Below are 19,078 nucleotides of genomic sequence, written 5' to 3'. Positions count from 1 at the left end.
AATTAAGATCACGGCATCTGGTCCCATCACTTCATGTCAAATAGAAGGGGGAATTGTGGAAGCAGTGACAGTTTTTATTTTCTTGGGCTCCAAAATCACTGCAGACAGCGACTGCAATTGTGAAATTAAAAAAATGTTTGCTGCTTGGAAGGAAAGCTATGACAAACCTAGGTCAGTTCAGTTCAGTAGCTCAGTCGTGTCTGAATCTTTGCGACCTCATGGACTGCAGCATGCCAGACTTCCCTGTCCATCACCAACTCCCAGAGCTTGCTCAAACTCATGTCCATCGAGTCAGTGATACCATCCAACCATCTCAGCCTCTGCTGCCCCCTTCTCCTCCTGCCTTCAATCTTTCCCAGCATCAGAGTCTTTTTCACTGAGTCAGTTCTTCGCATCAGGTGGCCAAAGTATTGGAGCTTCAGCTTCAGCATCAGTCCTTCCAATGAATATTCAGGACTGATTTCCTTTAGGATTGACTGGTTTGATCTCCGTGCAGTCCAAGGGACTGTCAAGAGTCTTCTCCAACACCACACTTCAAAAGCATAAATTCTTCGGTGCTCAGCTTTCTTTATAGTCCAACTCTCACATCCATACATGACTATTAGAAAAATCATAGCTTTGACTAGAAGGATCTTTGTTGGCAAAGTAATGTCTCTACTTTTTAAAATGCTGTTTAAATTGGTCATAGCTTTTCTTCCAAGGAGCAAGCGTCTTTTAATTTTATGGCTGCCATCACCATCTGTAGTGATTTTTGAGCCCAAAAACACAAAGTATGTCACTGTTTCCATCATTTCTCTATCTATTTACCATGAAGTGATGGGACCAGATACCATGATCTTAGTTTTCTGAATGTTGAGTTTTAAGCCATGTTTTTCACTCTCCTCTTCATTTTCATTAAGAAGCTCTTTAGTTCCTCTTCAGTTTCTGCCATAAGAGTGGTGTCATCTGCATATCTGAGGTTATTGATATTTCTCCCAGCAATCTTGATTGCAGCTTGCAATTCTTCCAGCCCAGCGTTTCTCATGATGTACTCTGCATATAAGTTAAATAAGCAGGGTGACAATATACAGCCTTGATGTACTCCTTTTCCTATTTGGAACCAGTCTGTTGTTCCATGTCCAGTTTCAACTATTGCTTCTTGACCTGCATACAAATTTCTTAGGAGGCAGGTAAGGTGGTCTGGCATTCCCATTTCTTTCAGAATTTTCCAGTTTTCTGTGACTGACACAGTCAAAGCGTTGGTATAATCAATAAAGCAGAAGTAGATGTTTTTCTGGAACTCTCGTGCTTTTTCAGTGATCCAAGGGATGTTGGCAATTTGATCTCTGGTTCCTCTGTCTTTTCTAAATCCAGCTTGAATATCTGGAAGTTCATGGTTCACATACTGTTGAAGCCTGGCTTGGAAAATTTGGGGCATTAGTTTACTGGTATGTGAGATGAGTGCAATCGTACAGTAGTTTGAACATTGTTTAGCATTGCCTTTCTTTGGGATTGGAATGAAAACTGACCTTTTCCAGTCCTGTGGGCACTGTTGCATTTTCCAAATTTGCTGGCATATTGAGTGTAGCACATTCACAGCATCATCTTTTAAAATTTGAAATAACTCAACTGGAATTTCATCATCTCCACTAGCTTTGTTCGTAGTGATGTTTCCTAAGGCCTACTTGACTTTGCATTCTAGGATGTCTGGCTCTAGGTGAGTGACCACACCATTGTGGTTATCTAGGTCATGAAGATCTTTCCTGCATAGTTCTTCTATATTCTTGCCACCTTTTCTTAATATCTTCTGCTTCTGTTAGGTCCATACCATTTCTGTCCTTTATTGTGCTCATCTTTGCAAGAAATATTCCCTTGGTATCTCTAATTTTCTTGAAGAGATCTCTAGTCTTTCCCATTCTAACGTTTTCCTCTATTTCTTTGCACTGATCACTGAGGAAGCCTTTCTTATCTTTCCTTGCTATTCTTTGGAACTCTGCATTCAAATGGGTGTATCTTTCCTTTTCTCCTTTGCCTTTCACTTCTCTTCTTTTCTCAGCTCTTTGTAAGGCTTCTTCAGACAACCATTTTGCCTTTTTTGCATTTCTTTTTCTTGGGGATGGTCCTCATCACTGTCTCCTGTACACTTCTCCCACTGGAGAAGGGAATGGCAAACCACTCAGTATTCTTGCCTTGAGAACCCCATGAACAGTATGAAAAGACAAAAAGATATAACGCTAAAAGATGAACTCCCCAGGTTGGTAGGTGCCCAATATGCTACTGGAGAAGACAAATCTAGATAGTGTATTGAAAAATAGAGACATCATTTTGCTGACAAAGGTCCAGATAGTCAAGGCTATGGTTTTACCAGTAGTCATGTATGGATGTGAGAGTTGGACTGTAAAAGAAGGCTGAGTGCCAAACAATTGATACTTTCAAATTGTGGTGCAGGAGAAGGCTCTTGAGAGTCCCTTGGACTGCAAGGAAGTCAAACCAGTCAATCCTAAAGGAGATCAGTCCTGAATATTCATTGGAAGGACTGATGCTAAAGCTGAAACTCCAATACTTTGGCCACCTGATGTGAAGAGCCGACTCATTTGAAAAGACCCTGATGCTGGGAAAGACTGAGGGCAAAAGGAGAAAGGAGCAGCAGAGGATGAGATGGTTAGACAGCATCACTGACTCAATGGACATGAATTTGAGCAAACTCCAGGAGACAGTGGAAGATAGAAGAGATGGGTATGCTGGAATCCATGGGGTCTCAAAGAGTCAGACACATCTTTGAGACTGAACAACTCTCTGCCCCACTCTTAAGACACACACACACACAGTCTGCTCCTATATTTGCAATAAACACCAATTTGTCTAGAAACTCTATGAGCAGCTCATGTTCTTTCCATATCAAGCTACATAGAGATTAGAAAAGAGGTAAGAAATTTATATAAATAAGTTAAATAACTTGTTATATAAGTTATATGGGTTATGCATATTTAAAATTAGATATAGTATCAACATATATTTGAAATATATAAATTATTTTCAAAGTTCTACATACACGTCTCATAAGTTAAATAAGCCTTATTGAACAAACAGCTCAACTTGTGAGTTTGTTCTGCAGATGTGCTTTTAAAAATTATACAAATAAAAATTGTAAGAAAAAGGAAAGCCAAAGAGAGAGCCCAGAAAACCCACAACTGGGGGAGAAAATTGGTCCTTAGAGATAAGCCAAGAATGTTGGAAGATTGTAAAGAGAGAAGTTCAGTTGTAAACTTAAAAAAAAAAAAAAACTTGTTAGAAGAAAGGAAGCCTGCTTGGAAGGAAAGCAGTACTATCTGATGACCTAGTCAGAGGCTGGAAGCTGTGCCTTTTTGAATTGTGTGACTCATTCCTTGGGACCAAAGCAAGTGAGGAAAAAATTTCCAGAGAAAAATCTGTCTATAAGCAGAGTGGCGGGTGGTCAGGGCCTGGTGAAGGGGTGAGCCAATGACACGAAATGGGACTGCTTAGTATGAACTTTTGTAACTGATAAATCGGTTTCTCAGAATAGCTCTCTGTCCTCCCAGCCAGTTTCACTGCAGAGCCTTGAAGGGATTGCAGTGAGGATGTGTGGTCTGGAAGCCAATGAAGCTGGGTCTGGAAGGAGACACTGGTATAGAAAAGTCACTCTAAATGAACTCCTGGCTTATCTCAAGCAGGGAAATCAGCAAATCCAACAACACATACTATTGGGAAATCTCAGGTCCTTTTTTCTTTAATGTGTTTGTTTAGAGGAAGATTTTCAGTGCTAAACTATTTGAAAAGCCTTAAAACAGATAACCAGGTATAATCCATGAAGAAGGTAAACAGGACCTCTTGGTACTAACAAACAGATGCTTATGAAAAAGTGGAAACAGAAACATATGTGCACTTTCTCTCAGGCCCCAATGTATTTAGTCAAAGATTAGAATTTAATGAAAGTAAGGTGGCCCAGCCCAGGAGCAGAGGTCATGTCTCCCATCCTTGTGATCTGAGGGGGCAGGGGCACTATTATAAGCAGTCCTGTCAGCATGGACAGTGTCCTCCCAGAGCTGAGAAGGGAGCCCCATTCTTGCTTTGCCTTTTATACCTAGACTTTCATGAACATTCTGGAAAATGCCACACTTATAATCTCATAAGGGAACATTTATAAACATCAAGATCTTCTCATTCTGAACCCAAATGTAGCATCAAGTCTCCTTCTCTTTGGGAAGGGGATGAAAGTCAGAACAGTGTTGGTTATTATTATTTCCTTCAGGTTTCCAAGGCCCATAAAGCTTTTCTCTTCTCAACAGCCTAGATGAAATATGGAAGCAAGAGATTGCTACTTAGCACATACACCAAAGAGATGAGAACGAAACAGCCTGAGAATCACCGGAAGCTGTCCATGGACTCTAACATAACAAGAGACTGCAGAGGACAGAGAGCAGCCCATGATGACAGTGGGTACACCTGCCCGCAATAACCCACCTACCTGGCGTCCAGGGGTCCATGTACCTTTTCCATCTTTTTCTATTATATCACACTATCTAAGATTCCTCTTATACCCTTTCAGTCATCAACACTGATTAGAAGAGCAGCGTCTCCCAGCCCCAACTACATCTATGCATCACTAGGCATCTGAGCAAACAATTTACCAAAAGGATGTAATTTGTGAAAGAATGAACTCAAATAGAATTAAGGTCTCTGGGTTTGACAGGCCAGTGCTTGTCAAATTTTAATGCACATGCAAATTCCATGAGACTTCTGTTAAAGTTTATATTCTGTTTCAGCAGATGAGGGGTAGGAGCTAAGAATCTGCCTTTCTAACAAGCTCCCAGGTGGTGCTCACTCTGCTGTCCATAGGCCACAGTCCAAAAGGCAAAGGATCCCATCTAAGGTCACATGGTTAGTAAGCATTGATCTCAGTTCCTCTGACTCCCGAATCAGTGAGATTGCTCCATGTGAAAAATATGCCATCACCCCCAACCTGGCTGTGTCTCTCTGACATGAGTTATCTGGTGGTTAAAAATACATTGGTCCTCTCATGCTGAAAGACCATCTCAAAAAATCAAGTAAAACATTTTTTCAATTACAAAGCCTAAAACCCAGGCCTCCTGTTTTCTCATTTCTCAAAATTCTTATTAGTATCTGTCAATCAATGGAGATATTTTTGAAGGGAACCAGATCTTTCTGAAAGCTAATATTTAAGTTCCATGGACCTATGAGTCATGCTGGATCAAAAAAAAAAGGAGATAAATACTAATATGTAAACATCTCATGAGAAACCCTGGACACAAAGTCAAGTCTCCAAAGAAGAGGCGGGTAACATCTCTACGCGGCATTTGTGTGGACCATGAGCCAAGTAAATGACCTCATAATTAACAGAACATCCGGGCACTCATCTCCCATCACAGCTGACGGTCATTTCTCTCCTGCACAATGCCTGGACCATAGGGAAGAAGTGATTCATGATCACTGCTTCTTGAACTACTGATTCTTCAAGTCTCTCTCCCACTTTCAGTCTGTCAAGTTGAGGAGTCACAAAATGAACCTGATGAACTAAAAAGTAAGCAAAAAGACAAAAAGGGAAAGAAGGGAGGGAAAGAAATGCTCATGTTTATGAGCCTGTAACACAAAGCATTAATAGTGATGAAAGGACTCTCCCACCAGCCAGGGGCCCCACTCCAAAGTCTCATATCTGAGTAAGCATGGGTCTTATCAGGCAACCCCCAAAGGTCAGGGGTCATGGAGAATTCCTCAGCCTGGGAGCAGAGTCAAGAGATACACAGAACATTTCTGTCCCTCCCCCTGGCAAGGAACAACAGACTCTGACACACAGGCATACTGCAACTCAAATGCGTGCTTTCTGCAAATGAGCCACCAAGTTCCGCATGGTGAAGCAGGCAAGAAGCCACACTGAGGAAGTTTTCCCACACAGCTCTGCCAACGAGTTTCATTCCTCAGCTCCAGTACCCCAGGCTTCAGCCGCAGTCCAAGAACACGAGGGCAGGAACAGTTACATTCTTTGGTTATAGGGCAAAGAATCACTAGGATTTCTCATCTGGGCCAAGAACTCAATGGCACTTGAGAGAGTCAGTGATGTAGTATAAAGCACATCTTCTCAGTAGACACAGAGATTCTTAAATACCACTAACCTCATTTGTAGCATTCACATAGCAAAATGAAGGGAACACTTAATTCTTGCATTTTTTAACATTCAGTTCAGTTCAGTCACTCAGTTGTGTTCAACTCTTTGCAACCCAATGGACTGCAGCACGCCAGGCCTCCCTGTCCATCACCAATTCCCGGAGCTTACTCAAACTCATGTCCATTGAGTTGGTGATGCCATTCAACCATCTCATCCTCTGTCGTCACTTCTCTTCTTGCTTTCAATCTTTCCCAGCATCAGGGTCTTTTCCAATGAGTCAGCTCTTCACATCATGTGGCCAAAGTATTGGAGTTTCAGCTTCAGCATCAGTCCTTCCAATGAACAGCCTGGACTGATCTCCTTTAGGAAGGACTGGTTGGATCTCCTTGCAGTCCAAGGGACTCTCAAGAGTCTTCTCCAATACCACAATTCAAAAGCATCAATTCTTTGGCAATCAGCTTTCTTTATAGTCAAACTCTCACATCCATACATGACTACTAGAAAAACCATAGCTTTGACTAGACGGAACTTTGTTGGCAAAGTAATGTCTTTGAACATTAGAACCTAACAAAATTTAAATTGTTAAAATTACTGTAACAGCATTTTCTAGCAAAAAAGCTGATACCTGGCTGGTTAGAAGCTGGAAAACAATTCCCAACTTTCATACTGTCCTGCATCCAAATGTTCAATTTCTTTTCAGAGTATCTTTTCCATTTGCTCTGGGGACAAAGATTAAAATCCTTTCACTTCAATGTGAAGATGGCTAAACAAAGAATGAAAAGGATGCCTTCAAATGCAGCTTGTGGGTTATTTATCTCAGCAGAAATATTTCACTGTTTTGGGTGTCTTTACAGAGCCATATTTTTTCTCTACATATATTGACAGGAACTGACCCTTCATGGAATTGATTTTTCATGAGAAGACCCCTCCCTTGTGTTCCAGCTCAAGCTGTTGTTCACTGGAGGTTAGAAGTAAAGACTCCAGAGTTTCAGGAAACAAGACAGGCTTGTTCTTCACCTTGAATCAAAGGGGAGACTGGGAAAGGCACTCAGTCAGGACTTAACTGTAGCTCAGTTGAAAAAGATCTGTTTCTAATGCACACAGTCCCCAACTCTCCACACTGTTATTTGAAACGGAACACCTCAGGCTTGGGGAAACATGCTGAGGATGAATGGCTGTGTTCTGTGACTGTCACCTGGGGTCCACAGAGTCAAGTCCTCTGGGAGGAGGGCTCTGGGACTACTGCAGAGAACACGCCTGTGCACATTGCAAGAGAGGGCGATTGCAGGAGAGGCGGATGAAACGTTAACAGATGCCCCCTCCAGACGAATTTAAAAGTCACCTCATCTAAAGCTCAGTGCAAAAAGATGCTCCTCTTTGGCCAAAGGGATTATAAAAAGACCCCTCTTCCTCCCAGAGCCAGGACATGGTTTAGCTGGAAGAGCCTGAGCTGGGTTCCAGCCCTGAGTCCCCTAAATGGGGTATCTTTTAGGGTTTGTAACACACAAACTGCCTGATGGGACCCTAAAGCGCCTTTAGGTTGGGAATTTCCCTGAAGACAGTAGATATTCTTTGAAAAAGATTACCTATTCTCTTCTTTTCTATTCTTTGAAAGAAACTTCTAGAAAGAAGAACTAGAAACAAAGATGGGGAAAAGCCCCCCTTTCTCAGAGGCCTCATGACTGGGGCCTAAGCCTCAGAAGAAAACTATGTTTCAGTGCATCCCTTACCCTGGAGACTGGTGTTGGGTGATTCGTGTGTGTGTGTGTGTGTGTGTGTGTGTGTGTGTGTGTGTATTCATCAATCAGTTGTGTTTAACTCTTTGCAACCCCATGGGCCATAGCCTGCCTGGCTCCTCTGCCTATGGGATTCTCCAGGCAAGAATACTGGAGTGGGCAGCCATTCCCTTCTCCAGGACATCTTCCCAACCCAGGGATCAAACCCAATTTTTCCACACTGCAGGCAGATTCTTCACTGTCTGGGCCACCAGGGAAGTCCAGGGCAATTCTTGCTACACAGCAAAAGGCCAAGGGCTTGATTAGAGATTCTCTTGAAGCTCAGCCTAGGCTCAAAGCACAACCAAGGTGAGCAGAAGCTTTAGGTTATTACTTGTTTTGTACTTTCCTTCCTTTTACATGCAAACCTTTAAAGAAATCTTGCTGAAAGGTCTGGAAAGATTCCACATGCTGAACAGCAACTAAGCACATGTGCCAAAACTACTGAGCCCACACACTCTAGAGTCCAAGAACTGCAACTACTGAGCCCATGTGCCGAGAGCCCAGGCTTCCCAACAAGAGAAGCCACTGCAGTGACAAGTCCGCCCACCACAATGAAGAGTAGCCCCTGCTCAATGCAACTAGAGAAAATCTGCACAATGAAGCAATGATAACCCAGCACAGCCAATAAATAAATAAATAAAAATTACAGTATGGACTCTGATATGTTTTGCAGAACTAAAGAAAAGCCTGAATGAGAATAGCAAAGCTGACTGCAGTATCCACTTGCCAAAGTCAACACGATGGTGGCAGTCACCACACCACCATCACTTGTACAGTGATGGACCCAGGAGGGCCTTGTAGCAGAGGCAACATCACCTTGCCATGACGGGAAGCCAGGGCCCTGGGAACCCACCAGAAGAGGCACAGGGACCATTTAAGCAGATTCAATCCTGGAATTCAACAGATGGCATTCAAACCATTGCCTGGGTAGTTAAGGATCTATAATCTCATTGTGAAGCCACAGGCTGGAAAGGTCTACAGAAACCTGGAGCAGTATAAAGATGAAATAATGAAATGAACACTTTCATTCATTCAACTACTATTTACTGAGTGCTTATTATGAAACATAGGTTAACATGTGTGAACAAGATAGGGTGAGGGAAAGGAAAGTTAAGCAAAAAAGAGAAGAAAATATCAGGTACTGTAGATTACCTACATTATCTGGGTTATCTAGGCAATGTGATAGAATACTGGAGGAGTGTAGACTTTAGATTGTGCAGTCAGGGAAGACCACAAGCTGGGATCTGAAAGATAAGAAGGAGAAGCTAGAAAACTGAGAGAAGAGTGTTCTATGGAGAGAGGAAACTGTCCATGCAAAGACAATAAGGCCAGAGTGGGCATGATACTTTGAAAAACAGAGAGAAAGTAAGGAAAGTGGGGTGGGGGGAGAAGAAGAGGAAAAAAGAAGAAAGGAGGGAGGGAGCAAGGGGGGGAGGGAGAGAAGGAAGGAGGGAAGGGAGAAAAGAAAGAAAATGAACCTTTAAGTCTCACACTTTATACAAAAATTAACTCAAAATGGATCATGAATTTAAATATAAAGTGTAAACTTAGGTGGGCTTGCCTAGTGGCTCAGACAGTAAAGAATCTACCTGTAGTACAGGAGACCCAGGCTCAATCCTTGGCTCAGGAAAATACCCTGGAAAAGTGAATGGCAACCCACTCCAGTATTCTTGCCTGGAGAATTCCATGGATAAAGGAGCCTGGAGGGCTACAGTCCATGGGGTGGCAAAGAGTCAGACACAACTGGGCAATGAACAGCTTTACTTTTCAAAACCTAAGGGGTGGATGAAGGCAGGAAGGAAATAAGTGTGTCTGAAAGAGCAACATGAGTGATAGTTGTGATGATAATCTTGGGCATCTTGACTTGCCAATCGTGTCTGGATAGTAACTTTGCAAGATGTTACCATTGGTGGTGAGTGACAGCAGTAGGGGAGTGGGGAGAGGGTACATGGGACTTCTCTGTCAGTTCAGTTCAGTTCAGTTCAGTTGCTCAGTTGTGTCCGACTTTTTGTGACCCCATGGACCACAGCATGCCAGGCCTCCCTGTCCATCACCAACTCCCAGAGTCTATTCAAACTCATGTCCATTCAGTTGGTGATGCTATCCAACCATCTCATTCTCTGTCATCCCCTTATCCGCCTACCCTCAATCTTTCCCACCATCAGGGTCTTTTCAAATGAGTCAGCTGTTTGCATCAGGTGGCCCAAGTATTGGAGTTTTGGCTTCAACATCAGTCCTTCCAATGAACACTTAGGACTGATCTCCTTTAAGGGACTCTCAAGAGTATTCTTCAACACCACAGTTCAAAAGCATCAATTCTTCAGCACTCAGCTTTGTTTATAGTCCAACTCTCACATCCATACATGACTACTGGAAAAAGCATAGCCTTGACTAGATGGACCTTTGTTAGCAAAGTAATGTCTCTGCTTTTTAATATTCTCTGTAGTGGTTCTTATAACAACAAATGAATCTACAACTATCTCAAGATAAAAAGCTTAACTTTTAAAAAACTAAAAATAATACCTTTTCATAATTTTAATTCATAGTTGAGTTCAAAACAAGAAAGGAAATCTCAATATGCCCAAAGGGAAAGGGAAAGAGAGTTAACTGGGAGTTGAAGATGAATAACCCTATTATTCAGATTAGGAGTCAGCATTTAACTCTCTAGCAGGGGCTGGAGTTGAGGCTAGGGTTTAGGATGGAGCCAAGAACTGTTTTCATCTTAATAAAGAACTGAGAAATACTGTACCTGACTGTGAATAAAAATCAAAAGTATTTGTTTACTGACTTCAGTATGCAGTCCAGATAATGGTGGCTAGCTCAAGCCCTTGATGTGAAGAAGGAATTCATAGGGCCTGGACTCCATCTTAGGCCTGTTCATGCTGATCATGCTCGGCCACCTTTTCAATGGACTCTGAACTCTCTGGTTAGTGCCTAAGAAAACAACAACAGAAGGATAAGACCCCCCTCCAGGCAGGGGAACCTTGAAGATTGTATCTAGGTTACTCATCACCTAAGAGAAAACATACACTAATCACCCCTTCCTCCACATAGGCCATAAATTTTTCTGTGTCTATCAGAGTGTAACCTCGGGTTTATTGATTATTGGCTAATTGTTTGACTGTTTGAGCACATGAGCAAATAGCATGTGAATGATGGGGTTATTGGGATTGTATTTTCCTTGGTTTATGTAAGTCTCAAGGAATCTGGAGTGGTGGGTTCAGATATGTACACATGGGGGATAAAAGATTTTCACAAATGCTGGTCTGGGTCCTTGGCTAAGAGGAGATTCTGCCTTGGGCCTGCCGGTGTAATCAACTGTACTCCACTATCTGCATTGTCCTCAGTGAGTTTGTTTCCCGGAACACATGGCTACAACAGATGGAAGTCGGGTACCCCATGAAGAGACAGAATCCCAATCCTGTATCATGCATAAGTGTGGAGTCTAACACTCTGCACTGTCCTCCCAGTCCAGAAAGCTAAACTGAAAGATGAGCAACAAAGCAGCCTGCAACAAATCCTGTAGGGCCCCTGCAAAGTTGCAAAGTGAAGTTGCTCTGTGGTGTCCGACTCTTTCTGACCTCATAGACTAGAGCCTGGCAGGCTCCTCCATCCATGGGATTCTCCAGGCAAGAATATTGGAGTGAGTTGCCATTTCCTTCTCCAGAGGATCTTTCCGACCTAAGGATCAAACCCAGGTCACGGGAATTGAAGGCAGACTCTTTACCGTCTGAACCACCCTTGGCAACTGCAAATCCAAAACCACCCCAAGGTTCTCACAGGTAACACCTCCCATTGAGGGTGAAGTCCGAATCTAATTGACTAAAGAATACAGTTTCTCCACCAAAGAACACAGAATTAAACAAATCAACTAAACTGTTCAAATGAAACAAGTTCCATAACTTCAAAGTTATACAAGTGTTGAGGGCAAATAGAGGGTGAAAATGGGGAAGAGGCCAGAGGGAAAGTCGCCAAGTCAGAATGTGGGCTGACCTGGTCTGCAAGCAACCTCCAAGAGGATGGGCACCATGGTCATGTGAGAGGATACTAACTGCAGGAAGAAGGTCATCTCCATCTTGTCATGGGTGACCTTTCTCGGGTCTTCAGTTTGTAACTAGCTGAGTCTTCCTAAGGGAAACTAAAGGAACCTCAAATTATAGACAACTCCAAGGAAACACAGCCCCTAACATTAGGATTACCACATCTGAAGCAAAGAATAAGCCAGCCCTGAGCCATAAGAATGAGAAGCAGATGTCCTGCTCCACAAAAGAGGGTTTCCTGCATCTGAAAGCCTTCCCAAATGCCACCTCTGTCCTCAGGAGTGCAGGGAGGCTTAGAGCTGGCAGATCCTAAGCCGATCATCCTGCGAATCTGAGTGGTGAAAGGGAAGAGAAGTATCCTGGAGATCAGCCTCCAAAAAAATCAGACACAAGTCCAATCCTTTTGACTGGAACCACTGTAGGTGAGTGTTGCTGAATAATGGTGCATGAGCAAGTGAGCATGAAGCCAGCCAGCTTGCGTGCTCACAAAAGAAACTCATTTGGCTTTTGGTGCCTTTTTTTTTAAATAACCATCCACTAATTGTCCGATTATGTGTCAAAAGCTCTAAAACAATCCCAGTGGATTGGTTCTCCTGGAAAACTCCTTCAATGATTTGAATCTCAAATTTCCCATCACCTTAGCCACCGCATAAGTCTATGAGTTCACATTTGCTTCTTTGTGTTCGTGTGTTTAACATGAATCTGAATCTGAAAATACCCACATGGTGGTTCTCATAGCTCCCTGGGGCCATTAGAAATTGCAAAGCTCCTATTCTATTCCCAAGCCTGGAATAATTCTAAACAATATACAATTTCCTTTAGAGAAAACAAGGCGAAATTAGGGAGCAATTGAGGGCAATGGTCCTCAATCCTGGCTGCCCACTGGAATCCTGAGGAGAGCAGCTACTTTACAGCAATATCGGCTAATACTGCTAATTAACATCCACTCACACTAATTCTGTGGTTGGCAACACCTAAGGTACCTCAGACTCTCCTAAAGAGCTTTTAAAAACACTGATCCTGGGCCCCACTCTCCTCTGACTCAAATCAGAGCATCTGGGAGATGGGGTTGGGCATATGTAATTTTTTAAAGCTTCTTAATTATTTACTATATAGCATAGGGAACTATATTCAATACCTTGTAAGAATCTAAACAAAATATAATCTGAAAAATATACACATATAAAACAGAACCATTCTGCCAGACACCGGAAACTAACACAGTACTGTAAATCAATTATACTTCAAAAAAAAAAGCTCCTTAATTGATCCTAATGATCCGCCTGGGTTAAGAATGACTGCCCTAGTCCAGGGCTTCTCATACTTCAGTGAGCATCAGAGTCTCCTGAAGAGTTCATTAAATCAAAATTTCAGGCACTTCACTGGTGGTCCATTGATTAAGAATCCACCTTCCAAGGCAGGAGATGTGGGATCCCTGGTCGGAAAACTGAGGTCCCACAAGCTGCAGGGCAAGTAAGCCTATGCGCGGCAACTAAAGAAGCCCGCGAGCTGCAATGAAGACCCAGCACAGCCAAATAAATCAATTATTCAATAAGGCAGATAACAGAGATCACGTAGGTCCATGGTTCCCGAGGAGGAGCAGAGATGGGAGGATTGAAGAATGACTGTTACCAGTTTCTCTGTGGGCCAATGAGAATGTTCTAAGATTGATTGTGGTGATGGCTGCACAACCCTGTGAATTTATTTACAGTCATTGGATTGTACACATTAAGTGGTAAATTCTAGGTATGTGAATTATATCTCAATAAAGCTTCAAGAGCTTCCCCAGTGGCTTAAGTGGTAAAAAAAAAACATCCACCTGCCAATGCAGGATCCTCAGGTCGGGAAGCTCCCCTGGAGGAGGAAAAGGCAACTCACTCCAGTATTCTTGCCTGAAAAGTCCCACGGACAGAGGAGATTGGTGGGCTATAGTCCATGGGATCACAAAAGAGTGGGACAAACTGAGCAACTGAGCACACACACACACACACACACACACACACACACACACACACAAAGTTGTTAAAACACACTCATATAGGTTTCTACCCTCCCACAGAGATTCTGATACAGTGGGTGTGAAGTGGAGAAATCTCAGGTGATACTGATTCTGTGAGGTCATAGACCAAACGGCTCTAGGGCACAGAAAGGCAATGGTATTTAAACTTTCTAAAATTTCATGAGCACGATAATGGTTTATGAATGGTAATTCCTATATATGGGTTCCCACATGAGTATTTCCTGGAGCAGTGTGGCCTTTGCATGTTTGTCTCGTGGATCACTTCACTCTTATGCGCCCGTCCTCCTAGAACAAAGGCTCTTTCATCTGTTACTCCGGGAAGATCAGGTGACCCTGATGCTTCCAGGGTTGTGTCATAGAAATGAGAGCAGAGATTGCACAGGGAAAACATCACATGAACCTAGAGGAAACTCAGAGGATGAGGACCGTGAAGCCAGGAGATACCCCGCAGTTTACCCAAGCAATGAATGAGGCCTAGGGAGACGAAGAGGGCATAATTTATTGTGCTGTTTATGATCCAATTAAGGGAACGGCTATATATGAAAATCTAGATATACCAAAAAAAAAAAAAAAAAAAAAAGGCAAAGCAAGACTTTCTACTTTCTGTACAAAGCAATTCATCCCCTAAGGTCCCTCAGAAAGGTGGACTTTCTCAAGACATTTACACTGATGCAGAGTTTTATGGGGTTTCCCAGGTGGCTCAGTGGTAAAGAATCCACCTGCCAACGCAGGAGATGCACTTTCAATCCCTGGGTCAGGAAGATCCCCTGGTGAAGGAAATGGAAACCCTCTTCAGTATTTTCACCCGGGAAATCCCATGCACAGAGGAGCCTGGTCAACTACAGTCCATGGGGTCCCAAAAGAGTTGGGCATGACTTAATGACTAAACAACAACGTTTTATGTAAATTTTCCCACAGTTTTCTAGCAAAGCCAACTCAAACAGGAACACAATAAACAAACTCAAATTATGAAGAACAAGATTATCAAGAAACAGACAGTAAGGATGGAAAATTTGAAATGAGCGCCTCCTATAGGAATGCGAATGCCACTCAGGAGTTTATCTAAAAACCAGCTCTGGCACAGTGCCAAGGCGGATGCCCTAGGCTCTGCCAACAACTGCCTCCAGGACTCCAGCACCTCTCCACCTGCAGTCAGGCCCTAAGCACGCTTGATTGGTACTGACCCCTGACTCCTACTCCAGTGTGACAAAAACCTCAACATCATTCTTAGGCATTGTTTGCCAGGCAGCTGCCAGAGGGGCAGTCACTGTTGTCACTGCTAGAAGTATAGGGGAGCAAAGTGGCCACTTTTTTTTAAAGTTTAAATTCCAAAAACCAAACGGTCACATTTTGAGATGTAGCACAGAACACCTGAAAAAGACGTGGGCTGAAATTAACAACAGCACAGTAAAGAAATTCAACATCTCCAAACTTCATCATCTGTTAAAACATAACCAAAATGGTGGTGAGGTGGGTAATGTTGTAGAGAGGACAATGAGCATAAACCACATAATAAACCACACATTCAGGTGCTCGGTATATTAGAAACATAAATAATAATAGCAGCCAAAATTCATTATGTCCATTATTTACCAGATACTCTTCTAAGATTTATATATATATACACCCCTGGAGAAGGGAACGGCTACCCACTCCAGTATTCTGGCCTAGAGAATTCCATGGACTATATAGTCCATGGGATTGCAATGAGTCAGACACAACTGAGCGACTTTCATATATATGTATATATATATATATATATGAATGCATTTAATACTCACAGTCCTGTATTACAGAGATTAACATACTTTTCTTGCAAAGCACAGACAGCAAATATTTGGGGCCTCATAGTTCCACACAGTCCCTATCCTGACCACTCAGCTCTGCTGTTGTAAGTCAAAAGCATGGGCATATCTGTGTTTCAATAAAACTTTATTTATAAAAACAAAAGGTGTTCCAGATTTGGCCCATGGGCCATAGTTTACCAACCCCTGCTTTGTGAGTTGGGGGCTGTTATTATCTCCATTCCACAGAGGAGAAAGCAGAGGCACAAAGGGATCAACTGACAGCCCAAGGGTCTGTGTGCAGTCTGATTATAAACTAGCCAGAATTGCGGTGTTGGCAAAGACTCTTGAGAGTCCCTTGGACAGCAAGGAGATCCAACCAATCCACCCTAAAGGAAATCATCCCTGAATATTCATTGGAAGGACTGATGCTGAAGCTGAAACTCTAGTAATTTGGCCACCTGATGCAAAGAACTGACTAGAAAAGACCCTGATGCTGGGAAAGATTGAAGATGGGAGAAGGGGATGATAGAGGATGAGATGGTTGGATGGCATCACCGACTCGATGGATATAAGTCTGAGTAAACCCTGGGAGTTGGTAATAGACAGGGAGGCCTGGCATGCTGCAGTCCATGGGGTCACAAAGAGTCAGACATGACTGAGTGACTGAACTGAACTGAACTGAACTGAGAATCAACAATGAACTCATAGCAGCTGCTGGCCAGCATCATCTTTTTTTTTTTTTTTCTGGCTGTGCCAAAAGATATACAAGATCTTAGTTCCCGGAGCAGGGATCAAACCCGGGGCCCCCGCACTGGGAGCTTGAAGTCTTAACCGCTGGACCACCAGGGAAGTCCCTCACCACCCTTACTATGTGGCCCACACCCAGTGCAGGTCCAGGTTTTCCTAACTCCAAAGGGGCTAGCCAGCCAACCAGTCACCAGCACCCTCAGAGCTGCCTCAGAGGTTGAAGACTCTACTCTGATCCCCCACCACCACTTCTTGCTCTGATATTCTTGGTTGAACTTCCTGGACCCCCAATTCCCTTATTCTCTCCATTCCATCCAGATGGATTGACTTAAATTTCTGCACTTTCTCTCCAGCCTGTTTGGGAAACTGGATCATGCATATCACAAGTGCTCAATTCATATGTGTTGAATGTGTGTGTGAACCCGTTCATAGTCCAGGCCATGATAGCCAGGGACTGAGGGCAGAGAAGAAAGAGGACTCACCAGTCCATGGCAGGCGCTGAGGGCTGCAGTCCCGACCCTGGTGCCCTGCTGCAGAACCGTGCCCCTGAGATGGCAGGGGGGCCCCAAGGAAGCCTCCATCTTCACATGGGAGAGGTTCCCGTATCTCCTCTCCACGATGTAGCTTTTGGAAAGTAATCCCTGATTGACCGTCAAGTTAAAGAACAAATCCTTCTCCTGGTGTGAAATTCTATAGTACACCCGGTCCTCTAGGTCATCCAAACCTCTCTTTCTCCTGCTGCTGGAGACAGAATGGTGCAAGCCGTAAGACAGAAAACGCCCGCTCGCGTCGACTCGGACAGGGGCCACCACGTGGTACTCTGGCAGGGCCTTGATAAAATGCTCTGGGGGGCAAAAAGGAAACACAGAATAAGATGAAGAGATCCTTTCGACATGTACACACTGCTATTTTTAAAACGCATAACCAACAAAGTCCTACTGTAAATCACTGGGAACTTACCTCAGTGTTATAAGCAGCCTGGAAGGGAGGGATGTCTGGGGAGAATGGATACACGTATATGTATGGCTGAGTCCCTTTGCTGTCCACCTAAACTATCACATTACTTTGCCAACAAAGGTCCGTCTAGTCAAGGCTATGGTTTTTCCAGTTGTCACGTATGGATGTGAGAGTTGGACTGTGAAGAAAGCTGAGCGCCAAAGAATTGATGCTTTTGAACTGTGGTGTTGGAGAAGACTTTTGAGAGTCCCTTGGACTGAAAGGAGATCCAACCAGTCCATCCTAAAGCAGATCAGCCCTGGGTGTTCTTTGGAAGGAATGATGCTAAAGCTGAAACTCCAGTACTTTGGCCACCTCATGCGAAGAGCTGACTCATTGGAAAAGACTCTGATGCTGGGAGGGATTGGGGGCAGGAGGAGAAGGGGACAACAGAGGATGAGATGGCTGGATGGCATCACCGACTCGATGGACGTGAGTTTGAGTGAACTCTGGGAGTTGGTGATGGAGAGGGAGGCCTGGCGTGCTGCAATTCATGGGGTCGCAAAGAGTCGAACACAACTGAGCGACTGAACTGAACTGAAACTATCACAACATTGTTAATTGGCTCTCCTCCAATATAAAATAACAAGTTAAAAAAAAAAAAGAGAGAGAGAGAGAGACTAAGAGATCCCTGCTGAATCTATGGTTAAGACAAATACACTCCTGTTTGAACTTGGATTTTAGCTTGCTGACTTCAAAATCCTACTGTTGACCTGAAGTTTAGAGACCGTTTCCATGGTATGAACTCCATTCACATCAAGTTCCCTAAACAACTCAAATCGACCCAGGGCTCTCTCACAGATGACAGGCAACTGTCTGAGCTGACATCAAGACATAGCTCTGGATGTCAGATGTTTCACCTGAGACAGACTAAGACAAGAATTAATGCATGAGGAATATGGTTAGGAAAGTGGCGAGATCAGTATGGCAAACAGGAACGTTTCAGGTCTAGAGTTCATTCATACAAATCACAGAGCTTCACCATTTATCATAAGGAATGTAAATGCCTCTAAAATTTTCAGTTAAGTCAGGTTGAAGGAAAAAATGCAAAAGCACAGTAAACCCATCAAGTAGACCCTGAAAAACCTTGCATAGTTACAGCATAAGTGTTCTGTAATGTAACAATGAGTACATAAAAGAACTTGGATGTTTCTTTTTTATTTTTATAAAATATACAAAATGAAATGGTAGGTGAATATATTAGATTCAGAGGCATGGGGCCAAAATATAAAAATTTCCACTTTTTTATTGGAGCATAGTTGCTTTCCAATGTTGTGTTAGTTTCTGCTGTACAGCAAAGTTAATCAGCTGTATGTATATATATGATGTGGAACACATATATATAGTGGAATATTACTCAGCCATAAGAAGGAACGAAACTGTGCCATTTGCAGAGATGTGGATGGATCTAGAGAAGTAAATCAAAAAGAGAAAAATAAATATTGTTTATTAACACATATATGTGGAATCTAGAAAACTGCCGCTTCAAAAATGCAAGACATGAACACTTCTTCCTTTCTTTCACACATCAGAATGAACACGTCTTTTCATTTCCTTAAACTGAAATCCCTACCACTGCCTCTTCACTT

At 43.0% G+C, this 19,078-nt stretch overlaps 1 protein-coding gene across 1 annotated transcript in view; it reads right to left on the bottom strand.

Moving 5' to 3' along the window:
- The window catches only part of ADAMTS12 (ADAM metallopeptidase with thrombospondin type 1 motif 12), a 389,258-nt gene that overhangs the window by 361,391 nt on the left and 8,789 nt on the right, over positions 1-19,078 (bottom strand). Inside the window, exon 2 of the mRNA XM_005694823.3 lies at positions 16,976-17,337. Within this exon, the coding sequence (XP_005694880.2) occupies positions 16,976-17,337 (362 nt within the window). The remainder of the gene's footprint in view (positions 1-16,975; positions 17,338-19,078) is intronic.

The sequence above is a fragment of the Capra hircus genome, chromosome 20 (genome assembly GCF_001704415.2).
Source record: "Capra hircus breed San Clemente chromosome 20, ASM170441v1, whole genome shotgun sequence".
NCBI classification, from domain to species: Eukaryota; Metazoa; Chordata; class Mammalia; order Artiodactyla; family Bovidae; genus Capra; species Capra hircus.
The sequence above is the reverse complement of the archived record's forward strand: the minus strand, read 5'-3'. Positions and strand labels throughout refer to the sequence as shown.